The sequence below is a fragment of the Pseudophryne corroboree genome (genome assembly GCF_028390025.1).
Source record: "Pseudophryne corroboree isolate aPseCor3 chromosome 3 unlocalized genomic scaffold, aPseCor3.hap2 SUPER_3_unloc_7, whole genome shotgun sequence".
In the NCBI taxonomy this organism is placed as follows: Eukaryota; Metazoa; Chordata; class Amphibia; order Anura; family Myobatrachidae; genus Pseudophryne; species Pseudophryne corroboree.
Genome location: NW_026967563.1, coordinates 3,135,372 through 3,163,354, shown reverse-complemented (window position 1 = coordinate 3,163,354; position 27,983 = coordinate 3,135,372). Strand labels below are relative to the sequence as shown.

The 27,983-nt window shown below is 45.9% G+C and overlaps 1 protein-coding gene across 1 annotated transcript; it reads left to right on the top strand.

The window, feature by feature from the left end:
• The first annotated feature begins 1 nt into the window (after position 1).
• LOC134984631 (oocyte zinc finger protein XlCOF7.1-like) lies at positions 2-19,926 on the top strand. Its single transcript, XM_063950175.1, has 3 exons — positions 2-100; positions 4,487-5,074; positions 17,624-19,926. Exons 2-3 carry the CDS (start codon positions 4,678-4,680, stop codon positions 18,589-18,591), a joined length of 1,365 nt encoding a protein of 454 aa, XP_063806245.1. The 5' UTR covers positions 2-100; positions 4,487-4,677; the 3' UTR covers positions 18,592-19,926.
• Positions 19,927-27,983: the final 8,057 nt, after the last annotated feature.

Below are 27,983 nucleotides of genomic sequence, written 5' to 3'. Positions count from 1 at the left end.
GGGCCCAGTAACAGAGATACCCCAGAGAGATGTCCCCGTCCTCTGTATTCCCAGGATTGTACAGAGGAGTATCACAGGACCCCACAGGAGGATCAGGTAGGTGGGATTTAGGGTCTCCCCAATATACCAAAGTGACTGTCACTATATGATCTGTAGAGGAGCTGTGTGTCTTATACACTGACATTATACTGATTCACCTCAGTCTAATCTGACTGTATGCAAATGCCATTGTATTTCTCTTTCATCCACTAGGGGACACTGGAGTCTTATACAGTAGGGGTCTAAAGCTTGCAACCGGAGGTGTGGCACAATGTAAAATTAGCATTGTCTGCACAGCCGGCTCCTCCCCCTTCACATCCCCCCTCCCTCAGTTTGAAAAATTGTGCCTAGGAGGTAACATTACAGAAAACTCAGGCTGCGTCAACCTAATGAAAAGGGGGACAAAAGCCTTTGAATTAGAGAGACAATGATCCCATATAAAGGGATCTGCATCTCTCTATGGAAAATCCGGAGCACAGAGTCAGCATTTCCATGGGCAGTGAGTACTGGTGGGTAATATGGGCCTTAGATAGAAAGGCAGAGGCTATTAGCAGACTCCTTCCAATTCCCACAACTTAAGGTTTAAAAAATGATTATTATCTGGCCAGTGTGCACGCTGCTGCCTCCAGGCTTCCTGTAACTTATGTCCTGGCAGACTAGCAGCGCAGCTCCCCCGCCGCCCCGACTTCTTTTATACACACAGCGCGGGCTCAAACACTCCCTGGCCGGCTTCTACTCCCGCTGCATGTCAGCTCCCCCCCCCCCCCCTCTACATCGGAGGGAGACGCATCGCGGCTGTCAGCGGCGGCATCCTCACATACAGCGGAGATGCGCACTGACCTCCCGCCGCACGCTGAAATGGTCTCTAGCTCTCTCCCACCGCCAGCGGAGGGAGACACAGCGCGCCTGTCAGTAGCAGCATCACACACACTACGGGCGCTTGGGAAGTGCGTCCACCGCCCGGTTAGATGATCTCTCGTCCCTTCCCGCCGCCAGCGGAGGGCTGAGTGTGACGACAAAGGGGGAAATTAATAGAAACTGATCCTCTTGCTAGTAAGTCCGGCCTGGGGCAGCCGTTAAGGAGGTAGAGTGACCCTAGGAAGGACCCAGAGAGCCTTAGTAATAAATATTTATTAAATAAATGGCGGCCATTTTTAAATTAATAGAGGCGCCAAAAGGACTCTCTCAGGCGTTATTACCTTTAGAATAGACGGGCTTCCTGGCCGGTCAGAGCAGAGGGACGGGTTATTATAATAGAGCAACTGCTCCCTCTACTGGACATTTGTATTTAGGACTCTCTCAGGCGTTATTACCTTTAGAATAGACGGGCTCCCTGGGCGGTCAGAGCAGAGGGACGGGTTATTATAATAGAGCAACTGCTCCCTCTACTGGACATTTGTATTTAGGACTCTCTCAGGCGTTATTACCATTAGAATAGACAGGCTTCCTGGCCGGTCAGAGCAGAGGGACGGGTTATTATAATAGAGCAACTGCTCCCTCTACTGGACATTTGTATTTAGGACTCTGCTGCAATGGATTTTCAATGGATTCTGACAGGCATTTTTATGCTTTAGATTTTCAAGGGACTTCTAAACAAAAGATCCCGATGAAATGATGGGAACGACTGGATCACAACCCCGACCTCAGAACTGAAATACAGTTGGGTGTGTGAGGGTTGCAACGAGGCTGGTGATATTATTATTATAAATTGTTATTTTTTGTTTTGTGTGTAGTGTTTAGAAAGATCCAGCTAGGGGGATCCAGTGTACCTTTACTCCCATCACCCATTACCGTCTTTCTGTTCCTATTATAAAGGGGGGAAGCACTGAGGAGCGCTCTATGGGGTACGGCTTCAAATGTCAAAAGCACTTACCACCAACACTAAGACTTATTATGTTTCCACAAAATGTAGTAAGATGAGCAAGGGTGAGCGGCTCCTGGGTATGCGTTGCCTGTCTAGTTAAGGGCGTCCAGCACGGGAGGAAGGCTCCGCCAAGGTCATGGGAGCAAGCCCTAACAGGTATTTCAAAGGAAATGTCAGAATCCCGCAAACAGCAGTCGGAAAGGACTGAGGGATTCTCAAAGACTATGGAGGAATTTCTGATTTAAATTAATCCCTCCTGCGCAAGCATAAAGAAATGCGAACAAGTCGATTAAGAGAACCATCCTCATCTTACACGAAGGAGGAAGAAGGTCTTATTATAGATAAAGAGGCAAGATACTGAAGTCTGCCTTAGATCAGGAGTTTAGATTCCCTTATAGAAGCGGTTATAGAGACCCTTGCAGCAGGCAAGAATTTGGAATTTATAATAATTTGGATTATAGGATTCTCATAACAAATGTCAGTCTCAGAGGTTGGGGAAGCTGTCCTAGAGTCCCACCACTTTCAGGGCAAATGGACTTTACTGGAGAGAGGGTTACCAATAACCATTCTCGAACTGAGAAGCAGTTTACAATTCGCTTCTCTTAGCCGAAGATATAGTCAATGGTCAACAGTGAACCGGAAAGCAGATTATCACAGTCGCCAGGACTGCATCCAGGCGAGCGGTGCTTACACAGATCTTCGACATGATGGTGAGTAGATGGCGTCTACCTCAGGTGGACCTGATGGCATCTCGACAAAATCATTAGCTGCCCAGGTATGTGTCCAGAAGAAGAGATCCAGCAGCAGAGGAAGTGGACACGCTGACACTTCCTTGGTGTTACAGAAGGGTTTACATTTTTCCGCCTTTCACACTCATACCCCGAATTCTCCAAAAAGGGGTAATACGAGAGCGAGTATGGGCAATTCTCATAGCACCAAGTTGGCCCCGTAGAGGTTGGTACTCGGACTTACGGGGGATACTAGCGGAGGACTCTTGGCAGTTACCTCGAAGGGAGGACCGGCTATATCAGGGGCCGTTCCTCCACTCAGACCTGAACAGGCTACGTTTAATGGCGTGGCTGTTGAGACCCGGATCTTAAGAGTGAGAGGTATACCAAGAATGGCTATTCCTAAAGATGATCGCTGCTCAAAAGCCGGTGACACCCATGTACGACTGCAGACATTAGAAGAAGTACATGGACTGGTGTTAGGAACATGGGTAGAATTAGACGAACGTCCACTTACCCAGACTTCTACTTTTCACTCCAGCTGGTCTAGATGAAGGACTAAGACTAGGTTCCTTGAAGGTTCAAGTTTCGGCTCTCTCCATCCTATTTCAACAGCGGTTAGCGTCCTTACAAGAGGTTCAAACCTTTTTACAGGGGGTTCTGAGGATACAACCTCCTTTCCGTCCTCCCACTGCGCAGTGGGACTTAGATTTGTAGTTGGAATTTTTGAGATCACCATCTTTTGAGCCGTTGGAAAGAACAGACCTGCAATATCTCTCTTGGAAGGTCACGTTATTACTTGCCTTGGCTTCGGCTGGAAGGGTTTCGGTGTAAGGAGCCCTATCAGGTTAGAGTCCTTTGTTAATTTTCCAGAAGGATAAGGCCAAACTCCGTACATGAGCGGATTTCCTTCCTAAGGTTGTTTCGGGGTTTCAGGTAAACCAACCGATTGTGGTCCCATCCTTTCAGGGATTCGCAGAAGGGGACGTGTCTTTGGATGTTGTCCGAGCTTACGAATATACTACAAGTTACGTCGTCCTTTAGAAGGTCGGACCATTTTGTTTGGTCCAAAGAATGGTTGGCCAGCATCTAGGCAGTCTTTGTTTAGATGGAATAGCTTTGCCAATCGGCAAGCTAATATTTCCTGTGGTAAGCAGTTTCCGGTTCAGACTGGTGCTCATAATACCAGATCAGTGGGTGCCTCATGGGCGGCTATTCGAGGTGCTTCCACTACTCAATTTTGCAGAGCGAGAACGTGGTCTTAGCCCACACATTCGCAAACTTTTACAGGTTTGATACCTTGGTGTCCGGAAATTCTAAGTTCGGACGTTTAGTTTTGCAGGCCATCGACAGCACTCCCTCCCTTGGGGATAACTTTGGGACGTCCCCTACTGTATAAGACTCCAGTGTCCCCTAGTGGATGAAAGATAAAAGATGATTTTGGTACTTACCGATAAATCCATTTCTCTGAATCCTCTAGGGGACACTGGATGCCCGCCTCAGTGCTGTCAACCTGCTGTGTTCAAAGTTCTTGTTCAAACAGTTCGTGCAAACAGCGTTGGTTTTTCTGTTAAGAGTTTCTTGGATGCTGTTGCTTTGTTGTACGGTTCGGTTCCTCGCCAAGTGCTATAGTATCATGTCCTATTCTCTCAGTCACGTTTTCCAAACTGAGGGAGGAGGGATGTGAAGGGGGAGGAGCCGGCTGTGCAGACAATGCTAATTTTAGATTGTGCCACACCTCCGGTTGCAAGCTTCACACACCTACTGTATAAGACTCCAGTGTCCCCTAGAGGATTCAGAGAAATGGATTTATCGGTAAGTACCAAAATCATCTTTTTTTGGGTTATTTAGGTAGAACGTCTTTCTTGTATAAAGGCAGAAGATATAAGGAGAGAAGAAGAGACATATGTGACTGATATAAAGGCAGAAGATATAGAGGAAGAAGAAGAGACATATGTGACTGATATAAAGGCAAAAGATATAGAGGAAGAAGAAGACACGTATGTGACTGATATAAAGGAAGAAGATATAGAGGGAGAAGAAGAGATGTATGTGACTGATATAAAGGCAGGAGATATAGAGGGAGAAGAGGAGACATATGCGACTGATATGAAGGCAGAAGATATAGAGGGAGAAGAAGAGACGTATGTGACTGATATGAAGGCAGAAGATATAGAGGAAGAAGAAGACACGTATGTGACTGATATAAAGGAAGAAGATATAGAGGGAGAAGAAGAGAAGTATGTGACTGATATAAAGGCAAAAGATACAGAGGAAGAAGAAGAGACGTATGTGACTGATATAAAGGCAGAAGATACAGAGGGAGAAGAAGAGACGTATGCGACTGATATGATGACAGAAGATACAGAGGGAGAAGAAGAAACGTATGTGAGGGGTGATCAGCAGTGTAAGGAGGAGGAGATCCCTACAGATATCAGCACAGGTGAGTAATAAACACTTATTACAGAAGTAACATATTCTCATTGCTCAGTCACTACAGCAATCTCTTATTCTACACCATCCTCTGCCATCATCCCAGTTCTCAGTTGGGTGTTTATAACACAAGGTTATCCATGACAAACATCAGATGAATAGAGTTATTACACACAACACTATAATGTTATTAAAAGTAACAAGCAGAAGTTTTTAGGGATCATATATAAGTAGTAGTGTGTAATTTGTATGGGATCTAAATTTCTCAGTTTAGCAACCATTTATTAAATAACCTTCATTTTGTTAGATGATGCAGGTATTAAATAACTCCTTGTATATAGTAGACCTATTTGGCCATTTGTGGTCATGTTTACTATATCTTTTCATTTAGTGAGGTGTAGTCGTGGTGTAAAGGACAGTTTGTGATTCCTGATTAGTTAAAAAAACAAATACCAAATACTGAACAACATCACCAAACAGGTAATTTCAACTTTAAACTTGTCATTTATTTTGTACTGTCTGGACATGGCTACTAATAACAGATGCACAGACATAATTCTTAAAGCTATGTGTGCAAATGCTAGGAGATTAGGAGACAAAATTCCAGAGCTAATTGTGATAATGACCAGGGATAACCTGGATATTGTGGCAATTACAGAGTCATAGTGCAATGAGAATCATGACTGGGACATAGCTATACCAGGATACAATTTATTTAGGAAGGATAGAATGGTCAGTGTAGGAGGAAGCGTAGCAATGTATGTGGGAAAAAAGCATAAATGCTACTTCAATTAATACAAAATATTGAAGACAAATCTGAGGCCCCTTTGGTCACCACAGAAACCGGGAAAAAGGACATTATTCATATTGGGGTGATCTCTAGACCACGTGGCCTGGGGCAGGATTTGGACAGGAATCTATTGTTGGACATCACTAAAATGGCTTTAAAGGGAGAAGTCATAATCATAGGAGACATTAATTTACCTGATGCAAGGGGTGGGGTCTTTTGCAATTTCAGCTGCAAGTGGTAAATTCCTTACAGGGAGCATCTCTCAATAAACAGCAGATATTTCCCTTCTGCATAGAAGAGCGGTCCGGAAAGAAAGAAGTAAACTTCCTTTTTGGGAGCACTCTTGTTAACTTAATTGCAATTAAAATATAACCTTTAATAACTATTCACTAAAAATTCATATATATGGATCTTACTTACTTAAAAGAAAGATTACTATTGACTGAATTGTCTTACTATCAGTATTATATCAATCAGGGTGAAAAATATTTTATTTAGAAGAAATATATTCATATGTGTAATACTTAACCATCTAGAACACTGCCAGACAGCCGTGGGCTCTCCCTATTGTTTCCTGTAAATAGAATCAGTTACATGTGCATGGTATCCACACATACACCTTATTCATTATCATTTTCAGAAGGGAGAGGCTGAGGCTTATATATACTGTCTATGTATGGTAGGTCTCCCTTCCATACCTACCATACATAGACAGGAAAACTATGTATATAGGAAACTATAGGTCTGTAAGACAATACAGAAGGAAACTATAGGTCAGTAAGACAATACAGAAGAAACTATAGGTCAGTAAGACATTACAGAAGAAACTATAGGTCAGCAAGACAATAAATAAGGAAACTATAGACCAGTAAGACTACAGTAAGCCATGATACGTCAGTAAGACCATACAGTAAAAAACTATAGGTCAGTAAGACAATACAGTAGGAAACTATAGGTCAGTAAGACAATACAGTCAGAAACTATAGGTCAGTAAGACAATACAGTCAGAAACTATAGGTCAGTAAAGGGCCCTACACACTTAAAGATTATCTGTCCAATCTGGCTGATTGGAAAGAAAATCTGGCGATGTCTGGGAGCAAATGACAATCAACCATTTGCTCCCAAAATCAAGAAAATGGACAAACACAGTTCAGATAAATTGGTTTAATGAAACAAATGTAACCAATTTGTCTGAAAGTCCATTTTTGTCTGTTTTCCAATCTTTGAGAGCAAATAGTAAATTGCCATTTGCTCCCAGACATTGCCAGATTGGACAGATAATCTTTTAGTGTGTAGGGCCCTAAGACAATACAGTAAGAAACTATAGGTCAGTAAGACAATACAGAAGAAACAATAGGTCAGTAAGACAATACAGTAGGAAACTATAGGTCAGTAAGACAATACAGAAGAAACTTTAGGTCAGTAAGACAATACAGTAGGAAACTATAGGTCAGTAAGACAGGAAACTATAGGTCAGTAAGACAATGTAGAAGGCAACGAGATGAGTAAGACAATACAGAAGAAACTATAGGTCAGTAAGAATAGAGAAGGAAACTATAGGTCAGTAAAACAATGCAGAAGGAAACTATAGGTCAGTAAGACAATACAGAAGGAAGCTATAGGTCAGTAAGACAATACAGTAGGAAACTATAGGTCAGTAAGACAATACAGAAGCAACTATAGGTCAGTAAGACAATACAGAAGGAAACTATAGGTCAGTAAGACAATACAGTAGGAAACTATAGGTCAGTAAGACAATACAGAAGCAACTATAGGTCAGTAAGACAATACAGAAGGAAACTATAGGTCAGTAAGACAATACAGTAGGAAACTGTAGGTCAGTAAGACAATACAGTAGGAAACTATAGGTCAGGAAGACAATACAGTAGGAAACTATAGGTTAGTAAGACAATACAAAAGGAAACTGTAGGTCAGTAAGACAATACAGTGGGAAACTAGGTCAGTAAAACAATACAGTAAGAAACTATAGGTCAGTAAGACAATACAGTAGGAAACTATAGGTCAGTAAGACAATACAGTAGGAAACTATAGGTCAGGAAGACAATACAGTAGGAAACTATAGGTTAGTAAGACAATACAGTAGGAAACTATAGGTCAGTAAGACAATACAGAAGCAACTATAGGTCAGTAAAACAATACAGTAAGAAACTATAGGTCAGTAAGACAATACAGTAGGAAACTGTAGGTCAGGAAGACAATACAGTAGGAAACTATAGGTTAGTAAGACAATACAAAAGGAAACTATAGGTCAGGAAGACAATACAGTAGGAAACTATAGGTTAGTAAGACAATACAAAAGGAAACTGTAGGTCAGTAAGACAATACAGTGGGAAACTAGGTCAGTAAAACAATACAGTAAGAAACTATAGGTCAGTAAGACAATACAGTAGGAAACTATAGGTCAGTAAGACAATACAGTAGTAAACATCTACAAAGCCTTTTTCTCTTACATCCTAGAAGATGCTGGGGACTCCGTAAGGACCATGGGTTATAGACGGGCTCCGCAGGAGATAGGGCACCTAAAAAGAACTTTTCCTAAGGGTGTGCACTGGCTCCTCCCTCTATGCCCCTCCTCCAGTTAGATTCTGTGCCCAGAGGAGAATGGGTGCACTGCAGAGAGCTCTCCTGAGTTTTCTGTAGAAAAAGAATTTTGTTAGGTTTTTTATTTTCAGGGAGCACTGCTGGCAACAGGCTCCCTGCATCGTGGGACTGAGGGGAGAGAAGCAGACCTACTTAACTGATAGGCTCTGCTTCTTAGGCTACTGGACACCATTAGGTCCAGATGGAGTCGGAACACAGGTCTTGCCCTGGGGTTCGTCCCGAAGCCGCGCAGCCGTCCTCCTCACAGATGCTGGAAGATGGAAGCCGGGCGAGTATGAGAAGGGGATCCGGACTGAAAGTCGACAGTAACTAGGTCGACAATGTCTAGGTCGACCACTATTGGTCGACAGTAACTAGGTCGACAGGGTCAAAAGGTCGACAGGGTCAAAAGGTCGACATGTTCTAGGTCGACAGGTCAAAAGGTCGACATGCGTTTTTCACAATTTTTTTCTTTTTTTGAACCTTTTCATACTTAACGATCCACGTGGACTACGATTGGAACGGTAATCTGTGCCGAGCGAAGCGGTAGCGGAGCGAAGGCACCATGCCCGAAGCATGGCGAGCGAAGCGAGCCATGCGAGGGGACGCGGTGCACTAATTGGGGTTCCCGGTCACTCTACGAAGAAAATGACACCAAAATAACATTAAAAATTCATGTCGACCTTTTGACCTGTCGACCTAGAACATGTCGACCTTTTGACCCTGTCGACCTTTTGACCCTGTCGACTTAGTTACTGTCGACCAATAGTGGTCGACCTAGACATTGTCGACCTAGTTACTGTCGACTTTCAATACCACACCCCCTGAGAAGATAGAAGACATCTCAGGTGGCAGAAGACTTCAGATCTTCTTGAGGTACCGCTGCGCGCCATTGCTCCCAGACACAACACACAGAGGCAGCACTGATGGGGGGAGGGGGGGCGGGGGGGCGCCCTGGGCAGCAATAATACTCAAAGTTTGATGCACAAAGAGTATGATTAGGCTGCGGAGGCAGTAAATCACAGATCCCCCGCCATTTTATTACAATTGCACTGGGACCGAAGCCCGCCGTCGGGTGGGCGGAGCTTGATCCTCACCACTAACCAGCGCCATTTTCTCCACAGAAGCTGCATGAGGACGCTGGCTCCCCGGTCTCTTTCCCTGCTGAACACTTTCACAGGCTGGAAAAAGAGGAGGGGGGCACATTGGTAACGCAGTGAGTGGGAATTGTATGTATGTATGTATGTATGTGTATGTATGTGTATGTATATATATATATATATAATATATATATATATATATATATATATATATATATATACATACATACATACATATATATATATATATATATATATATATATATATATATACAAACAAACACGAGGAACCACTGCACTCGCCATTCCCAGGGGTTGGGGTGCGGTGGGCTGTGACCACCAAACTCAAATATACCAAACAAAAAACCCAGCACTCTCCTAAGGTGAATGAAGCTGCTTAGGAGAGTGCTGGGTTTTTTGTTGACATGTCTGAGGCGGAATGATTCTCCAAGGAGGAGGTGGAGCAAATGAGTGGTGTGTCCCCGTCGGTAGTGCCGACTCAGGAATGGATGGACATGTGGCATATGTTGAATGCAAGTGTGGCATCTTTACATAAGAGGCTTGATAAGGCTGAATCCAGGGAGGCATCAAGAGGTCAATCCTCGGATTGGACCGACTCACAGGGCCCGTCGGGGTCTCAAAAACGTCCCTTAGCACAAATTGTGGACATTACTACCGACACGGACTTTGATTCCAGTGTCGACTATGATGAAGTGAAATTGCAACCTAAGGTGACAAAAAGCATTCAGTGTATGATTGTGGCAATAAGGGATGTGTTGCATATTGAGGATGAACCCTCGGTCCCCGACACAAGGGTACATATGTTTAAGGGTAAGAAACAGATTATTTATTTTCCCACATCTCATTAACTAAATAAGTTCTTTGGAAAAGCTTGGGAGTTCCGGAGAAGAGACCGCAGATCCCAAAAATTATTTATATGGCATACCCCTTCCCTAAACAGGACAGGGTACGTTGGGAATCACCTCCCACTGTGGACAAGGCCTTAACGCGCCTGTCCAAGAAAGTGGCGCTACCGTCTCCAGACACAGCGGCCCTCAAGGATCCTGCGGATCGCAGGCAGGAGACTACTTTAAAGTCTATTTATTCGCATACTGGAGCTGTGCTAAGACCGACTATTGCGTCGGCATGGGTATGTAGCGCAATTTCAGCATGGACAGATGATCTGACGGCTGAATTTGATACCATGGATAGAGATACTGTATTGTTAATTCTAGCCCATATTAAAGGTGCAGTCTTATTTATGAGAGCTGCTCAAAGGGATATTGGATTGCTGGCTTCTAGGGCCAATGCCATGTCTATCTCGGCGAGACGATTCTTATGGACTCGCCAATGGACGGGTGATGCGGATTCCAAAAAACATATGGAAGTCCTACCCTATAAGGGAGACGTATTGTTTGGGGATGGGCTGACGGACCTGGTTTCCACAGCTACCGCAGGTAAATCAAATTTTCTCTAACGTCCTAGTGGATGCTGGGGACTCCGTAAAGACCATGGGGAAGAGATGGGCTCCGCAGGAGACTGGGCACTCTAAGAAAGAATTAGTACTACTGGTGTGCACTGGCTCCTCCCTCTATGCCCCTCCTCCAGACCTCATTTAGAATCTGTGCCCGGCCAGAGATGGGTGCATTTTAGTGAACTCTCCTGAGCTTGCTAATAAGAAAGTATTTTAGTTAGGTTTTTTATTTTCAGAGAGCTTCTGCTGACAACAGACTCTCTGCTACGAGGGACTGAGGGAAGAGAAGCAAACCTACTCACTGAAGCTAGGTTGCGCTTCTTAGGCTACTGGACACCATTAGCTCCAGAGGGATCGAACACAGGTACGTTGGTCGTACGTTCCCGGAGCCGCGCCGCCGTCCCCCTCGCAAAGTCAGAAGCCGGCAGACGCAAGAAGACATCGAAATCGGTGGCAGAAGACTCCTGTCTTCACATGAGGTAGCGCCCACACTACCCACACACTCTGGTCACTGTAGGGTGCAGGGCGCAGGGGGGGGGGGGGGCCCTGGGCAGCAATTAGGATACCTCTTGGCAAAAAGACACATATATACAGCCGGGCACTGTATATATGTACGAGCCCCCGCCATTTTATTTACACAGACCCGGGACAGAAGCCCGTTGCTGAGGGGGCGGGGCCTTCTTCCTCAGCACTCACCAGCGCCATTTTCTCTCCACAGCTCCGCTGAGAGGAAGCTCCCCAGGCTCTCCCCTGCAGTATCCAGGTAGAAAAAGCGTAAAAAGAGAGGTGGGGGCACATAAATTTAGGCGCAAATTGTCATAAACAGCAGCTACTGGGTAAACACTAAATTACTGTGTAATCCCTGGGGTTATATAGCGCTGGGGTGTGTGCTGGCATACTCTCTGTGTCCCCAAAAGGCCTTTGTGGGGGTCCTGTCCTAAAGTGAGCATTCCCTGGTTGTGTGCAGTGTGTCGGTACGTTTGTGTCGACATGTTTGACGAGGAAGGATACGTGGAGGCTGAACAAGTGATGATATGTGGGGTCGCCGCCGACACCTGATTGGATGGATATGTGGAAGGTGTTAAATGATAACGTAAGCTCCTTGCATAAGAGGTTGTATAAAGCTGAAGCCTTGGGACAGTCAGGGTCTCAGCCCATGCCTGATCCTACAGCGCAGAGACCGTCAGGGTCTCAAAAACGCCCACTATCCCAGATTGTTGACACAGATATCGACACGGATTCTGACTCCAGTGTCGATGACGATGATGCTAAGTTGCAGCCTAAATTGACTAAAGCCATCCGCTACATGATTATAGCAATGAAGGATGTGTTGCACATATCAGAGGAAAACCCTGTCCCTGACAAGAGGGTTTATATGTATGGGGAGAAAAAGCAAGAAGTGACTTTTCCCCCTTCACATGAATTAAATGAATTATGTGAAAAAGCGTGGTATTCCCCTGATAGGAAAGTAGTAATTTCCAAAAGATTGCTTATGGCGTACCCTTTCCCGCCAACCGACAGGTTACGCTGGGAATCCTCCCCTAGGGTAGATAAGGCGTTGACACGCTTATCTAAGAAGGTGGCCCTGCCGTCACAGGCCGCCCTAAAGGATCCTGCGGATAGAAAGCAGGAAGGTATCCTGAAGTCTGTTTATACACATTCTGGTACTCTACTGAGGCCAGCAACTGCTTCGGCCTGGATGTGTAGTGCTGTAGCAGCATGGACAGATACTCTGTCTGAGGGGATAGATACCCTGGACAGGGAGACTATTTTACTGACCCTGGGACATATCAAAGACACTGTCTTATATATGAGGGATGCCCAGAGGGAAATTTGCCTACTGGGCTCTAGAGTAAACGCAATGTCGATTTCTGCCAGAAGGGTCCTGTGGACTCGGCAGTGGACTGGTGATGCCGACTCTAAAAAACACATGGAGGTTTTACCTTACAGGGGTGAGGAATTGTTTGGGAACGGTCTCTCGGACCTGGTTTCCACAGCAACGGCTGGGAAGTCGAATTTTTTGCCATATGTTCCCTCACAGCCAAAGCACCGTATTACCAAATGCAGTTCTTTCATTCAAAAAAAGCCTCCACTAAATCCACCGCGTGACGCTGTCAGGAGCGGTGGGGGCACGTCTCCTAAATTTCAGCCACCAGTGGGTTCGCTCACGGGTGGATCCTTGGGCTATACAAATTGTGTCTCAGGGATACAAGCTGGAATTCGAAGTGACGCCCCCTCACCGTTACCTAAAATCGTCCCTGCCGGCTTCTCCCATGGAAAGGGAGGTAGTGTTGGCGGCAATTCACAAGTTATATCTCCAGCAGGTGGTGGTGAAGGTTCCCCTTCTTCAAAAGGGATGGGGCTACTATTCCACAATGTTTGTGGTGTCGAAACCGGACGGTCCGGTCAGACCCATTTTGAATTTAAAATCCCTGACCATTTATCTGAAGAAATTCAAGTTCAAAATGGAATCGCACAGAGCGGTCATTGCAAGCCTGGAAGAGGGGGATTTTATGGTGTCGCTGGACATCAAGGATGCTTACTTGCATGTCCCCATTTATCCACCTCATCAGGAGTACCTCAGTTTGTGGTACAGGACTGTCATTACCAATTCCAGATGTTGTCGTTTGGCCTGTCCACAGCACCGAGAATATTTACCAAGGTAATGGCGGAGATGATGGTACTCCTTCGAAAGCAAGGAGTTACAATTATCCCATACTTGGACAATCTCCTCATAAAGGCGAGGTCCAGGGAGCAGTTGCTGATCGGCCTAGCACACTCTCAGGAAGTGTTGCAACAACACGGGTGGATCCTGAATATTCCAAAGTCGCAGCTGATCCCTACGACGCGTCTGCCCTTCATGGGCATGATTCTGGACACAGACCAGAAGAAGGTGTTTCTCCCGGCGGAGAAGGCTCAGGAGCTCGTGACTCTGGTCAGAGACCTCCTAAAACCGAAACAGGTATCGGTGCATAACTGCACGCGAGTCCTGGGAAAGATGGTGGCGTCATACGAAGCCATTCCCTTCGGCAGGTTCCATGCGAGGATCTTTCAGTGGGATCTGTTGGAAAAGTGGTCTGGATCGCATCTTCAGATGCATCGGCTGATCACCCTGTCCCCCAGGGCCAGGGTGTCTCTTCTGTGGTGGCTGCAAAGTGCTCACCTCCTCGAAGGCCGCAGGTTCGGCATACAGGACTGGGGCCTGGTGACCACGGATGCAAGCCTCCGAGGATGGTGGGCAGTCACTCAGGGAAGAAACTTCCAAGGGCTGTGGTCAAGTCGGGAGTCTTGTCTGCACATCAATATCCTGGAACTAAGGGCCATATACAACGCCCTGAGTCAAGCGGAGCCTCTGCTTTGAAACCAACCAGTGCTGATTCAGTCAGACAACATCACCGCAGTGGCCCATGTTAACCGCCAGGGCAGCACAAGAAGCAGGGTGCAATGGCGGAAGCCACCAGGATTCTTCGTTAGGCGGAGAATCACGTGCAAGCACTGTCAGCAGTGTTCATTCCGGGAGTGGACAACTGGGAAGCAGACTTCCTCAGCAGACACGACCTCCACCCGGGAGAGTGGGGACTTCATCAAGAAGTCTTCACGCAGATTGTAAATCGATGGGAACTGCCACAGGTGGACATGATGGCGTCCCGCCTCAACAAAAAGCTAAAAGGGTATTGCGCCAGGTCAAGGGACCCTCAGGCGATAGCTGTGGACGCACTAGTAACACCATGGGTGTTCCAGTCGGTCTATGCGTTTCCTCCTCTTCCTCTCATACCAAAGGTGCTGAGAATTGTAAGAAAGAGGAGTGAGAACAATACTCATTGTTCCGGATTGACCAAGAAGGACTTGGTATCCGGAACTGCAAGAAATGCTCACAGAGGACCCATGGCCTCTGCCTCTCAGACAGGACCTGTTGCAACAGGGGCCCTGTCTGTTCCAAGACTTACCGCAGCTGCGTTTGACGGCATGGCGGTTGAACACCGGATCCTAGCGGAAAAAGGCATTCTGGAGAAGTTATTCCTACGCTGATAAAGGCTAGGAAGGACGTGACAGCAATGCATTATCACCGTATATGGCGAAAATATGTTACTTGGTGTGAGGCCAGGAAGGCCCCTACAGAGGAATTCCAGCTCGGCCGGTTCCTGCACTTCCTACAGTCAGGAGTGTCTATGGGCCAAAAATTTGGGTCCATAAAGGTCCAGATTTTGGCCCTATCCATTATCTTTCAAAAAGAACTGGCTTCACTGCCTGAGGTTCAGACGTTTGTTAAGGGAGTGCTGCATATTCAGCCTCCTTTTGTGCCACCGGTGGCACCTTGGGATCTTAACGTGGTGTTGGGTTTCCTGAAATCCCACTGGTTTGAGCCACTTAAAACCGTGGAGCTAAGGTATCTCATGTGGAAAGTGGTCATGCTGTTGGCCTTAGCTTCGGCTAGGCGTGTGTCAGAATTGGCGGCTTTGTCATGTAAAAGCCCCTATCTGGTTTTCCATATGGACAGGGCAGAATTGCGGACTCGTCCGCAATTTCAGCCAAAGGTGGTGTCATCTTTTCATTTGAACCAACCTATTGTGGTGCCTGCGGCTACTCGTGACTTGGAGGATTCCAAGTTACTTGACATAGTCCGGGCTTTGAAGATTTATGTAACCAGAACGGCTGGAGTCAGAAAGATTGACTCGCTGTTTATCCTGTATGCATCCAACAAGCTGGGTGCTCCTGCTTCAAAGCAAACTATTGCTCGCTGGATCTGTAACATAATTCAGCAGGCTTATTCTGCGACTGGATTGCCGCATCCAAAATCAGTGAAAGCCCACTCCACAAGGAAGGTGGGCTCTTCTTGGGCGGCTGCACCAATAACTTTTTGCGGCTAATTGGTTAGGGAGTTTTTGCGATGAACTGAATCCCCCCCCATAAAATGTTTATACATACAGTATGATGTTACATTGAGATTACCGCTGGAGGAAACTCTGCCACAATATTATTAAATGTGTAATTTATCCCATCCTCGTATGGGTGTAATATATTAATATATTCTTACTGAACAGGATTACCAGCACTGAATCAATTATCGCCCAATATAATATACATGCCGATGTTTAACAACAAATACAATTGTCTTTTGATTACTTTATGCACCTTTATACATTTACCTTTGTGTTTTATATATCACTGATTTATCTTACATACTTTACTGTACTTAATAAAGGTTATATATTATTTATTAGTGCGCAAACAGGACAGCACTTTCTCTTCTTTGCTGTTTTATTATTGCAAAGCCCATGTCACCTCTAGTAATCCCACATGAGTGCCCATGTCACCTCTAGTAATCCCACATGAGTGTCCATGTCACCTATAGTAATCCCACATGAGCGTCCATGTCACCTCCAGTAATCCCACGTGAGCGTCCATGTCACCTTTTGTAATCCCACATGAGTGTCCGTGTCACCTCTAGTAATCCCACATGTGCGTCCGTGTCACCTCTACTAATCCCACATGAGCGTCCATGTCACCTCTACTAATCCCACATGAGCGTCCATGTCACCCCTAGTAATCCCACATGAGCGTCCATGTCACCTCTACTAATCCCACATGAGTGGCCATGTCACCTCTAGTAATCCCACATGAATGCCCATGTCACCTCTAGTAATCCCACGTTAGCGTCCATGTCAACTCTAGTAACCCCACATGAGCGTCCATGTCACCTCTAGTGATCCCACATGAGCGTCCATGTCACCTCTAGTGATCCCACATGAGCGTCCGTGTCACCTCTAGTGATCCCACGTGAGCGTCCGTGTCACCTCTAGTGATCCCACGTGAGCGTCCGTGTCACCTCTAGTAATCCTACGTGAGCGTCCATGTCTCCTCTAGTAATCCCACGTCAGCATCCACGTCACCTCTAGTAATTCCACGGGAGCGCCCGTGTCACCTCTAGTAATTCCACGGGAGCGCCCGTGTCACCTCTAGTAATTCCACGGGAGCGCCCGTGTCACCTCTAGTAATTCCACGGGAGCGCCCGTGTCACCTCTAGTAATTCCACGGGAGCGTCCGCGTCACCTCTAGTGATCCCACGGGAGCGTCCGTGTCACCTCTAGTGATCCCACGGGAGCGTCCGTGTCACCTCTAGTAATCCCACGTGAGCGTCCTTGTCACCTCTAGTAATCCCACGTGAGCGTCCCTGTCACCTCTAGTAATCCCACGTGAGCGTCCCTGTCTCCTCTAGTAATCCCACGTGAGCGTCCCTGTCACCTCTAGTAATCCCACGTGAGCGTCCCTGTCTCCTCTAGTAATCCCACGTGAGCGTCCGTGTCACCTCTAGTAATCCCACGTGAGCGTCCGTGTAACCTCTAGTAATTCCACGTGAGCGTCCACGTCACCTCTAGTGATCCCACAGGAGCGTCCACGTCCCCTCTAGTAATCCCACATGAGCATTCAGTGTTGATCAAGCTCCAGTCTAAGCATCCTAGCTTTTTTTGTTTTTTAATAAACATAAAAGCAATGATTACAGGTAAAAATGTCAGTTATAGAATTATATATTGTATCCTGTAACACCCTGAGTCTTGTCTACTCATTTTATATATTAATGTATTTTATTTCCAGGAGATGGACACACAAGCAGGAATATCTCAGAAGGACATCTAATGTTATCCCCGGATTGTGACATAAAAGATAATGACAGTAGACAGGATTCTCCAGGAGATAACCCCATTACCCCAATTATACATCCAGCTCTATCAGCTGATCCCTCTGATCCTGGGAAATGTTCTCCTGATCACTCTGATATTGGTGCATCTGTTACAGCTCTGAGAGTAGATTCAGTGTTTCCTTGTTCTATAGATGCACCATGTTTTACACAGAACACAAACCGTATTACTCATCAGCCAGCTAAGGCAGGTGAGAGGCCATTTCCATGTTCTGAGTGTGGGAAATGTTTTACATATAAATCATATCTTGTTACACATCAGAGAAGTCACACAGGTGAGAAGCCGTATTCCTGTTCTGAGTGTGGGAAATGTTTTGCACAGAAATCAGCTCTTGTTACACATCAGAGAAGTCACACAGGTGAGAAGCCATTTTCATGTTCTGAGTGTGGGAAATGTTTCGCATATAAATCAGATCTTGTTACACATCAGAGAAGTCACACAGGTGAGAAGCCGTATTCCTGTTCTGAGTGTGGGAAATGTTTTGCACAGACATCAGCTCTTGTTACACATCAGAGAAGTCACACAGGTGAGAAGCCATATTCCTGTTCTGAGTGTGGGAAATGTTTTTCATTGAAATCACATCTTGTTAGTCATCAGAGAAGTCACACAGGGGAGAAGCCATATTCCTGTTCTGAGTGTAGGAAATGTTTTGCACGGAAACCAGCTCTTGTTATACATCAGAGAAGTCACACAGGTGAGAAGCCGTATTCCTGTTCTGAGTGTGGGAAATGTTATTCATCGAAACCAGATCTTGTTATACATCAGAGAAGTCACACAGGTGAGAAGCCATTTTCCTGTTCTGAGTGTGGGAAATGTTTTTCATCGACATCAGTTCTTGTTAAACATCAGCGAGTTCACAGATGAGAAGCCATTTTCATGCTGTGAGAGAAATAAATCTGCTCTTGTTGAACATATTAGACATTACCCAAGTACGGAACCATTTACATCTTCTGGAGTATAATTATCACTGCCGTCCAATGTTCCTCAAGGGTGAATCCTATCTCCTATGCTTTATGCAATATAAATGCTACCACTGGGTGATATAATCAGACGTCTTGGCCTGGTCTACCACTGCTATGCAGATGACCTGCTTTTTGCTCCATGTACTGAGAACCTAATACCAATCCTAAATGGTTGTCTAGCTGAGCGCCAGGGGTGGATGATACCAGTTGGCTGTGACTCAGTCTTTGTGAAACATAATAGAAGCTCCCGAACAAAGGACAAGACTACAGCTTTACCAACCATCTGGATTTATGCTTTGGTGTTCAGAATTGCAAAATACTAAACATGTGCTGAATCTTTGTGTTGTCCTGGTATGTGGCTGACACAGACATCAGGTATCTGCCACATACTAATCCTCATTCTTCCATCTGTGGACCATAGCCAGAATCAAGCACTTGATTCCCTCAGAAGTTCATAGACTACTGCAATGCCATCTACCTGGGTCACCCAGCAAAAGAATTACAGAGCTTGCAGCTAGTACAGAATGCAGCAGCCAAGCTGTTACCTAACCAGCCCGTTCCTGCCTCCTAACACCCATTCTCTATTCCCTTCACCGGCTGCCTCTAAGATGACAAATCTATTTCATAATTGGCTAACTGACCTTCCCAGCCCAACATTACATGGTCCAAGGAACTAGAAGCAGCTTCTGCCTCCTTACTGCCCTGCTTGCTTGCTTCTACAGATGGACTGTTACCAGCAGTACCAAGAATCTCCTGTCATTCATTTATGGGTTGAACGTTTAGCTTTGACCATGGAACTCACTGCCTTGCACAGTCCAAGAGGCCTCCACTCTAGAGACCTTCACAAGCAGACTGATGACTGTTACTCACGCTTTTCATTAATGTACCTCTATTTACTTCCTAAATAATACATCCCAAATGCTTAGGTCTTTTTTCTGCTGTTTATTTTGTATCTTGTGCTTTGTGTAAATGTGAATGTCTAATACCAGTTTCCACAATCTGTATTGCTGCACGACAATATGGCGGCCATTGGAACGTGTTTTCACTTCTTCTAGTTTGCCTAACTTGTTGCAGACACTCATCTTGATCAGGAGTGTCGAGTGTTTTCTTATACAAGATCCTGTCCATATATACCCTGTACATTATCATGTGCATTAGAGTCACCCGGGTTCCATCTGCGGTGGTTTGTTGTATGTTACATCTATATGGTGCGGATACTCCCCTGTATTTCATAATAAAAGCTTTTGTTTGCGTCTAATTATTACATTAAAGCTTTTATTTTTTATTCTGTTTTATATTCCCGTCTGAGTAATTACGCCATAATGTCTAATCTCGGAGTGGACCCCAGAAGATGTAAAGAAACCGTGTAAGTGTTCCATCATTCTGTTTCGTGTAAGCATACAGGTAAGTGATGGCACGGTGGTCACTGACCGTCACATTCAGGTGGTATCATGGAAGTGGGACTGTCTGGGCTTATTCTAGTCTACTGCAGAAATAAAAAACTCAGCCTTTATCCTGCTTATAAAAATTACAACGCCCGTAAATCAAGCTTGGCCGGACAAGACAGAATCCACATTAATGGTGGCACATCATATAGGCTGAGGACCCAATGCTATAAACATAAATGGAATAGCAGCGCTAGTGAAATGGTTTGTGAATGATTAAAAATAATAATAATGGTATTGAAGATTTGAGTGAAAATTAATAACAATTTAATATTCCATATGGTTAAAAACATTTAAAAATAACATATTCCAGGCCATTCATAAAATATTACTCAATGAAACTACTGCCTATCTGGTGTAGTCCGTTCCTAATATAGAGGACTGGTGTAAATTTGGTGACACAAGGATGGAAATAAACCAAAGGTGAAGTCCCACAGGGGTTGTTACCACAAAATGCCGCTGGAGGTGTAGTCCCTTGAAGTAATCCTTTAATTGGATTCAACCCAAGCAAGGGTTTTTTGGGGGGGTTCCTCACTGCAATGCGGTATCCTCCTGCTGTGGAGGGCGTAGATAGTGGTCACGATGGTTTTTATCACCTCAGGTTCTTTGTAAAAGGTCACTCTCCAGTCCTGGTTCGGACACACCAAGGCAGTCCAAAGTTCCAAAGGATGAGGGCCTGGTTTGCCTCCTGAGGACCCAATGCTTCTGGTATATATGGCATAACTCCCTCTTCACCCACAAAAACCTTCCCTTAACCATTCACAATGTCCACCATTGCCCCTTCAGAAGGGTCACAACTTTCCTTTGCTTTTTCCACCTACTCCACAGAGCCCAGGACCATCTCCATGACCATTTCATGTTTATCTGGAGGCCTGGCACCTGGGAGGTTCATGGCCTGAGATGACCACAGAACTGCCAGGTAGTGGGCAAAAAGGATCCACAGCCCCCTGAGGAACTGGAGAGTCCAAAGATCGACCCTGCATGAGGTAAAGAAGGGTCAAACACAGGGCCTGTCTTACCTATTTCCTTCCTAAAAGCTGCTCTTTACCCACTTTGGTACCTGTGGGATCCCACTCCAATCTTCCTTGAGAGTCCTTACCCTCACTAATCCCTTCTACACCTACCAGTTCCTTCCCCTTCCAACCACTCCTTTTTAAGCTTTTCACCACCTGCTGTGTGAGTCCCATCCAACTACTCCATTTCTTGACTCATTGGTGTAGCAACCCCCTTCTCCCCACCACACTGCTACACTGCAGTACTCACTAAGCATACACACTCACATCATGATTACACAGCTGTGCCATGTCACAACTGAGGGCCTGAGCTGACGGGAGGAAGCCTCAGTTGTAGGGGCTGGGATGTAGTGGAACCTGGGAGGTTGAATCAGACCCCTGGACATGTAAGTTACACGCAGGAAGATTGCCCGAAGGCGTGACCACGACAACCAAAGTAAAAGTCAATAATCATTTATTAAACAAGCTCCATGTGTCACAGCAGTGGTAAAATAAATACTATAATCAACAGTAAGTATATCACAGTTCCTGGGTACTACGGGTTGGCAATGGCCACAGGGCTCTGGTAGAATTAGGTACAGTTCTTATTGTCCTTGAGATGGAAAGTCCTTACCAGGCCCGACTGTAGTAGTGAGAATAGCCCAGGAACACACCAGCTGATGTTCCTTGGAAAGCTGGTCCGCTGTTGATGAAGTAGCTGCTGTGGGTACTAGTTGGAACCAGTCAGGTGTTAACACGGAGTGGATGCTGGATGGTACCAGCCAAATGATCGTATGAAGCTTGGGAGCAATGAAATACTGGTACCGGTGGTTTGTGGAAATCTGCAGGAAAAGCACCGGCACTTTAAGAGAAGCTGATCTCTGCTGGAAGCAGATGGATCTGTAGCTGGAAACTGGAGTAGTCACGGAGGACTGCAGAGTCAGGCTGCACCGCAGGTGGTAGGCTGGTGCGGGTCTCTTAGTGGAGGCTGGAGACAGGAGCTGGAAACCTGGAAAAACAACCACAGGAGAGAGAGACTGGAAACAAGGTTTGACAACCAAAGCACTGACGATCTCCTGGTTCAGCCACAGGATATTTATACCTGCAGCAAGGCAGGCATTGGCTGAACAATTATGCAGATTCCAGTAGAGCAGCGGATTGGTGGAAACTGAGGCATATGATAGAAACCAACATGGCTGCGCCCATGTTAGCACTTGGAGGGAAAGCTAGTTTGAGAAACCATGTGGAGATTCAGCAGTAATGGCGGCGCAGGCCGAGGAGGGCAGGAGACGCCACACCGACAACTTGCATACTGGAACCACATGGATGACAGCGGAGGCCGCGGCAGGCATGAGACGCCACACTGATGAATCTGTATACTGGAAACACAGGAACGGCGGCAGAGGCCACGGAGGGCTGGAGACGCCATTCTAAGACTTAACATGAAGCCGCTTATGACATCGCTTTAGAGTGACAGGAGGGAGATGTACAGTATGGACATCAGCAACGCAGGCGAGATCCGGCCCTGGAACGCTGAGCCAGCCTCAGGAGACATCTGAATGGTAAGTAATGGCGTCCAGATACCCGGATTGTAACATGCCAGAGACACTGTCTCACTGACAACCAGGATGAGACACTCCCAGAAAGGCATGTATGTATGAGTACGGAGAGAGTGGGCGCAGTGTGGCTGCATGACTGACAGCTGAGCCTGTCACGTCAGTGAGGTGGATGGGGCATCCCATTCCCAGCTGGAACAGCACACTATATGTAAGAGCCGGAGCGGTGCAGGGCTACTGGCTGACAGCCTATCATCTCGGTGCAGCGGCAGAAGTCTGTAAATGATGGGAAATAACATCTGGCCCATGGCTACTGTGAGGAAATGAGGTCTGTGACAATATAGCTATGCCTCATTTCTCATGTCAAATATGTACTTTTTATCCCCATATCCCTATACATTAAATTCATCTGTTTCCTCATTCTCCATAACATGTCCATTACTGCTCACCCAATATTGTGTTTAAATCAACCTTAATATTAATATATGCAATTGTGTTACGTTATCTGTTACAACTTTAGATAATGTATTCATGTTAGACCTGGTTTTCTATTGTTTACTACCACCACCACAGTGGACACTTAAACGGTGAGTCATATAAGGTACCATTGTCCCTTTTTGTTTACTCCCTATTGTCCAACAGTGAGCTGACCAGACATGGTTGCTCTCTGGCTGATGTAATCACCTTGATTAGAATATGTATTGTATTCCAATGCTGTAAGATCCTTAGACAAATATGTCACACACACCCCTGCTATATGAAGCTACTGGTAGAGCTAACCAGAGAGTTGAAAGGAGAGATTCTTTGCTCTCTGATTAAGAAGTGATGTTCTGTCAGGAGTTTGTGGTGGGAATTGTCATGTGGAATTGGATTACAGAGGTGTGCTGAGCTGTTTATAGCCCATTCTGTTCAATAAACCACCGTTGTTTTTTTATCTACCACTGTGCCTGAGTGATTTGGAACTCTGTATCGTCACAGCTACTATCAATGGCGGGTAACTTCCTGGCTCTCTCTGCCTTTGATGGTAAAACTAGGTATCATCAGGTAGACCATCAATGATTCCTGATCATCAATGGTTGATGGCCAATCCTAGACCGGACCCTGAGAGACCACAGCCACCACCGGATCCACAATGTGTACCTGGAAGCTGCCACATCTGGCACTTTGTCACCTACCATCAGATCTACCTTCTCCTAGAGAGCCACCTCTCCACAGCTTTCCACATCTAGGCTGGAACTCTGCAGGTTTCCTTCACCACCTGCTTGGATCTCCTTTTGCATCAGCATCCCGGCCAGCCTCACACAGGTCAATGGAAGCAGCATTATGATAACTTTTGACTCTATTTGCTGCAGCTGCTGTATAGTTCCTGTGATTTCCTCCAGCTTATTAACCAGCTGCACCAGCTCCTCATTTTATGTAACTCTATCCCAGCTGCTGCAAGTTTTTTCTCCTGCAGGGTCCACAGGTTATCCACAGGATAACATTGGGATATGATGACGCGACAGTGGATTTGCACCAAACGGTCAAAGCTTTTGGCCTCCCAGCATGCAGTGGGCCCGTCCATATGTCCCCACCTCCTGGCTCAGGCAAATCAGTTTTTTGTTTGGTGTAGCAGGAGCCAGACCATGGTCAGGGAGCTGCTGGTTTTTAGCAGCTATAAGCTTTCTTATTTTATTTCTATAGTCTATTTTTCTTGAGTGATCTTTCTAAAAAGCATCTTACACCTACCTTAGAAAGAGTCGCTCCAACAATTCCTCGCCGGGTCGTGACCACGCTTACCCATGAGTACAGTGCTGTTTTGGCGGGAGTCTGCATCGGATATACTAGCAAGTCCAGCAGAATTTACCTGGCTGTAGCCGGAGCATGGGGAGAAGGTAAGGCATCGGTTCTGCTTAGAGGGGGAACACGGACACAGCCGCACTGTTTTGGAGGAGACTACCAAACAGTCACTGATGCTGCTGCCACCTAGGGTGCACCAGCGCTAGGCCTTCAGGATCATAGGCTCCAGAGGTAGTATGGGATTGATGTCACCAGTGGGGAGTCAGATGCTCCCCTGTTCACCCCTCCCCCCGGTTCATGACCAGTTTCATCCGAGTCTCCCGCCATGAACCATTTTCCCGCTTTCGCCTGAGACGCTGTGTATCTAAAAAGACCCAGTCGTAACATAGGCGTCTGTGTTCACTGTAGGTTCACGGGGTGAGTGTGTACACTATTAGCGTCTGGATCCACTCAGCGTTTGCTAATGTATTGTTCAGTCCTGGAAGCGAGGTGAGTCTCCCTGTATCACATTCTACTGAGCACGGGTAACACAGTACTAAGTCTCTATCTACCTTTTTCATGTAGTCCGTAGAGGATTCTGGGCGCCCGTCCAAAGTGCGGACTACTTCTGCGAGACTTGTATATAGTTTTGCTTACATAAGGGTTATGTTATGGTTTCATCGGTTTTGTGCCGATGCTATGTTGTTTCATACTGTTGACTGGTTCTTGTGTTCCTAGTTATACGGTGTGTTTGGTGTGTGCTGGTATGAATCTTGCACTTGGATTGCTAAAATCCTTTCCTCGTACTGTCCATCTTCTCTGGGCACAGTTTCTCTAACTGAGGTCTGGAGAAGGGGCATAGAGGGAGGAGCCAGTGCACACCCATAGTCTAAAGTCTTTCTTAGTGCCCATGTTTCCTGCGGAGCCCGTCTATCCCCTTGGTCCTTACGGAGTCCCCAGCATCCTCTACGGACTACGTGAAAAAGATTTACCGGTAGGTTTAAAATCTTATTATTCCTAGAAGGATACGTTTATCGTATCCCTTCCCTGAAGAGTACAGGAACAGATGGGAATCACCCCCCATGGTAGACACTTCAATTTCTAGGCTGTTTAAGAAAATTATTTTACCTGCCCCAGGGTCAGCTTCGTTAAAAGAACCTGCTGACCGTAAATTAGAAACAGCGTTAAAGTCCCTTTATATGACTACCAGAACGTTACTTAGACCCACGATTGCTTGTGCATGGGTCGGTAACACTGTGGAAAAATGGTCAGACAACGTGCTTGCAAATATAGACACAGTTGATAAAGATGAAATGGTCTTAACTCTAGGTCACATAAAAGATTCTGCAGGTTACTTGGTGGAAGCTGTAACGGACGCAGCCCCAGCTGGCTCATGAGGAGTACTTTTTGCCAGACTGTTTCTGGATTCAGTGCGTTAGTGTAAAGAGACAGGACAGAACTTGGTTATCACCTATACAGCATGCTGCCTGGATTCACAATAGAACTGTATAAATGGACATCACATATTATTGTGAAACATCATCCCTCTGTTATATGTGTTTGTGTTTATCAGGGAATAATATGTCTAGCCTGATGTTATGTACAGAATTCATATGAAGATGTATATATATGAATGTATTGGTTATTGTGTTATAGTTTGTAAAATAATGTCCCCGTCCCATGTGACTGCTATGATAACCTGTTTGTTTGGTGTTGGAGATACAGCCAGTCTCAGATGTCAGTCCATACACCCCCCTCATTCTTCCCCACACAATGGATTCCAGGCTACACAATCAGATTAAGTAAGGTTCATTTAGTTAACATCTATTGGACATGCCTGGACATGTGAAAGTAGGTCTATCTGAAAGTGTTCTGTAGTCAGCCCCTTTAATGTAACCCACCCAATACAGAGCCAGAAGGTGTCACCTTATGGTAGGACAGACAAAGGTTTGAGGATAACAGAGGCTATGGAAACAGGGAGTGCACGGAAGTTCCTGGCCTGAGAGGAGTGATGTGTTTGGCTTCTGAAAGCTACTGGTAAGAGAGTGCTGCCAGTGTGCTGAAGCCTAGAAGCATTGATAGAATCTGCTGGATTCAAGAGGCTACTGGACGTGCACTGAGGGAGAGATCTACACAGAAGGTCAGAGAGAGTGGATGTACCTCTGGAGTGGAGACACTGACTAGACATTGCGGTGCTGTCAGTGGCAAAGGGCACTGTGTGAGCTGGTATCCCAGACCAGGGGACGCAGAACTACTGCTGGCATGTGACATCAGGAAACTGTAATTCTAAACTACTGTGGGGACTTAGTAAGTAGGATACCATCCTGGCATGTAATAGTTACTGTTTTGTGTACTGTGTGTGTATATTTACAACAAAGGGCATTTGCCACTTTACTAAACTGTTTACCTGAGTGATCTGAAAATCCGTATCTTCACAATTGGTGGCAAGCAGTGGGGTCACTCAGTCTTAGTTTAGCCTGGGTAAGGCTGCGAGAGGTATCAGCGGAGGGCACCTAAGAGCCTTGTAAACAGTTTGGCACACAGTAGCCAGGTGTCTTGCTGAAAAGTTGTTGCGAGAAATGTCACAGTACGTTTGGAAAGTCAGCAGTATGGAGGCAGAAACAGAGGTGTACAAAAACCTCAACAAGAGATTCCTGCATATGGTCTGTCGAGCGCGCGGTATTAAGGTGACCGCAACAGATATAAAGGAATCATTAATTGTGAAATTGCTGAAATGGGATCAAGAACACCCTTGTGATGAGGAGGAGGACTCTGAGGAGTCAGATGAGGAGGAACAAGTGACGGAGTGGTAGAGACCTACAGCTGGGACATTCGATGCCAGTAACCGCAGGGAGAGCGGAGGATCGGAGGTGGGATCCCGAGGGTTAGTACAACCCAGTCTGAAAGCCCTTGGAGAGGGGAAGTTTGGAGAAACGTTTGAAAGGACACTGGAGGTATTACAGGCCCGTCTAGAAGCGCTGGGAGATGGCGCGACACCCGAGGATTGGATGCGGGTAATAAAGGAGGTCCTGGGATTACTAGACAACAGTCCTACAATGTCCAATACTCTACAGACTCCCCTGTCTGAACAGGATGTGCTCCAGGAAATGGGCCAGCAACCCAACCTGGTGTCTGAAGTTTTGCATGGAGGAGATTTGCCAAGCCAGCGACTGGGTCAGAGGAAGGAGAGCTCGAGCAGTCGGCTGATGGAATCCACTCTAAGGTGGCATGAACAGACCAGGGAGCAGGGTGTGTTGGATCACTTCAGGAGGCAGTTATCCCCAGATAGGCGTACATGGAGTCTGGACCATACAGTGTGGGTAAGTGCAGTGAATGCTACCCTGTGCTACCCTATGCAAGGAATATATCAGGAACAGCTGAGTTACAGCATTCCTTTACAAAGGACTAACCAGTCAGCTAAGGTACCTGTGGTGGGAGGGCTCAATGCACCACACACAGAGGACAAGACCCAGAGTCATGATCTGCTTGATACAGCAATAGACCTGGGAGAAGGGCAGCTTCCAAGCTTTCCATTTTCAGAGA

Coding starts and splice junctions, on each gene's coding strand:
- LOC134984631 (XM_063950175.1), top strand. CDS start 4,678: ATGTATGTGACTGATATAAAGGCAGGAGATATAGAGGGAGAAGAGGAG. Junction 5,075..17,623: donor CCCTACAGATATCAGCACAG/GTGAGTAATAAA, acceptor TTTTATTTCCAG/GAGATGGACACACAAGCAGG.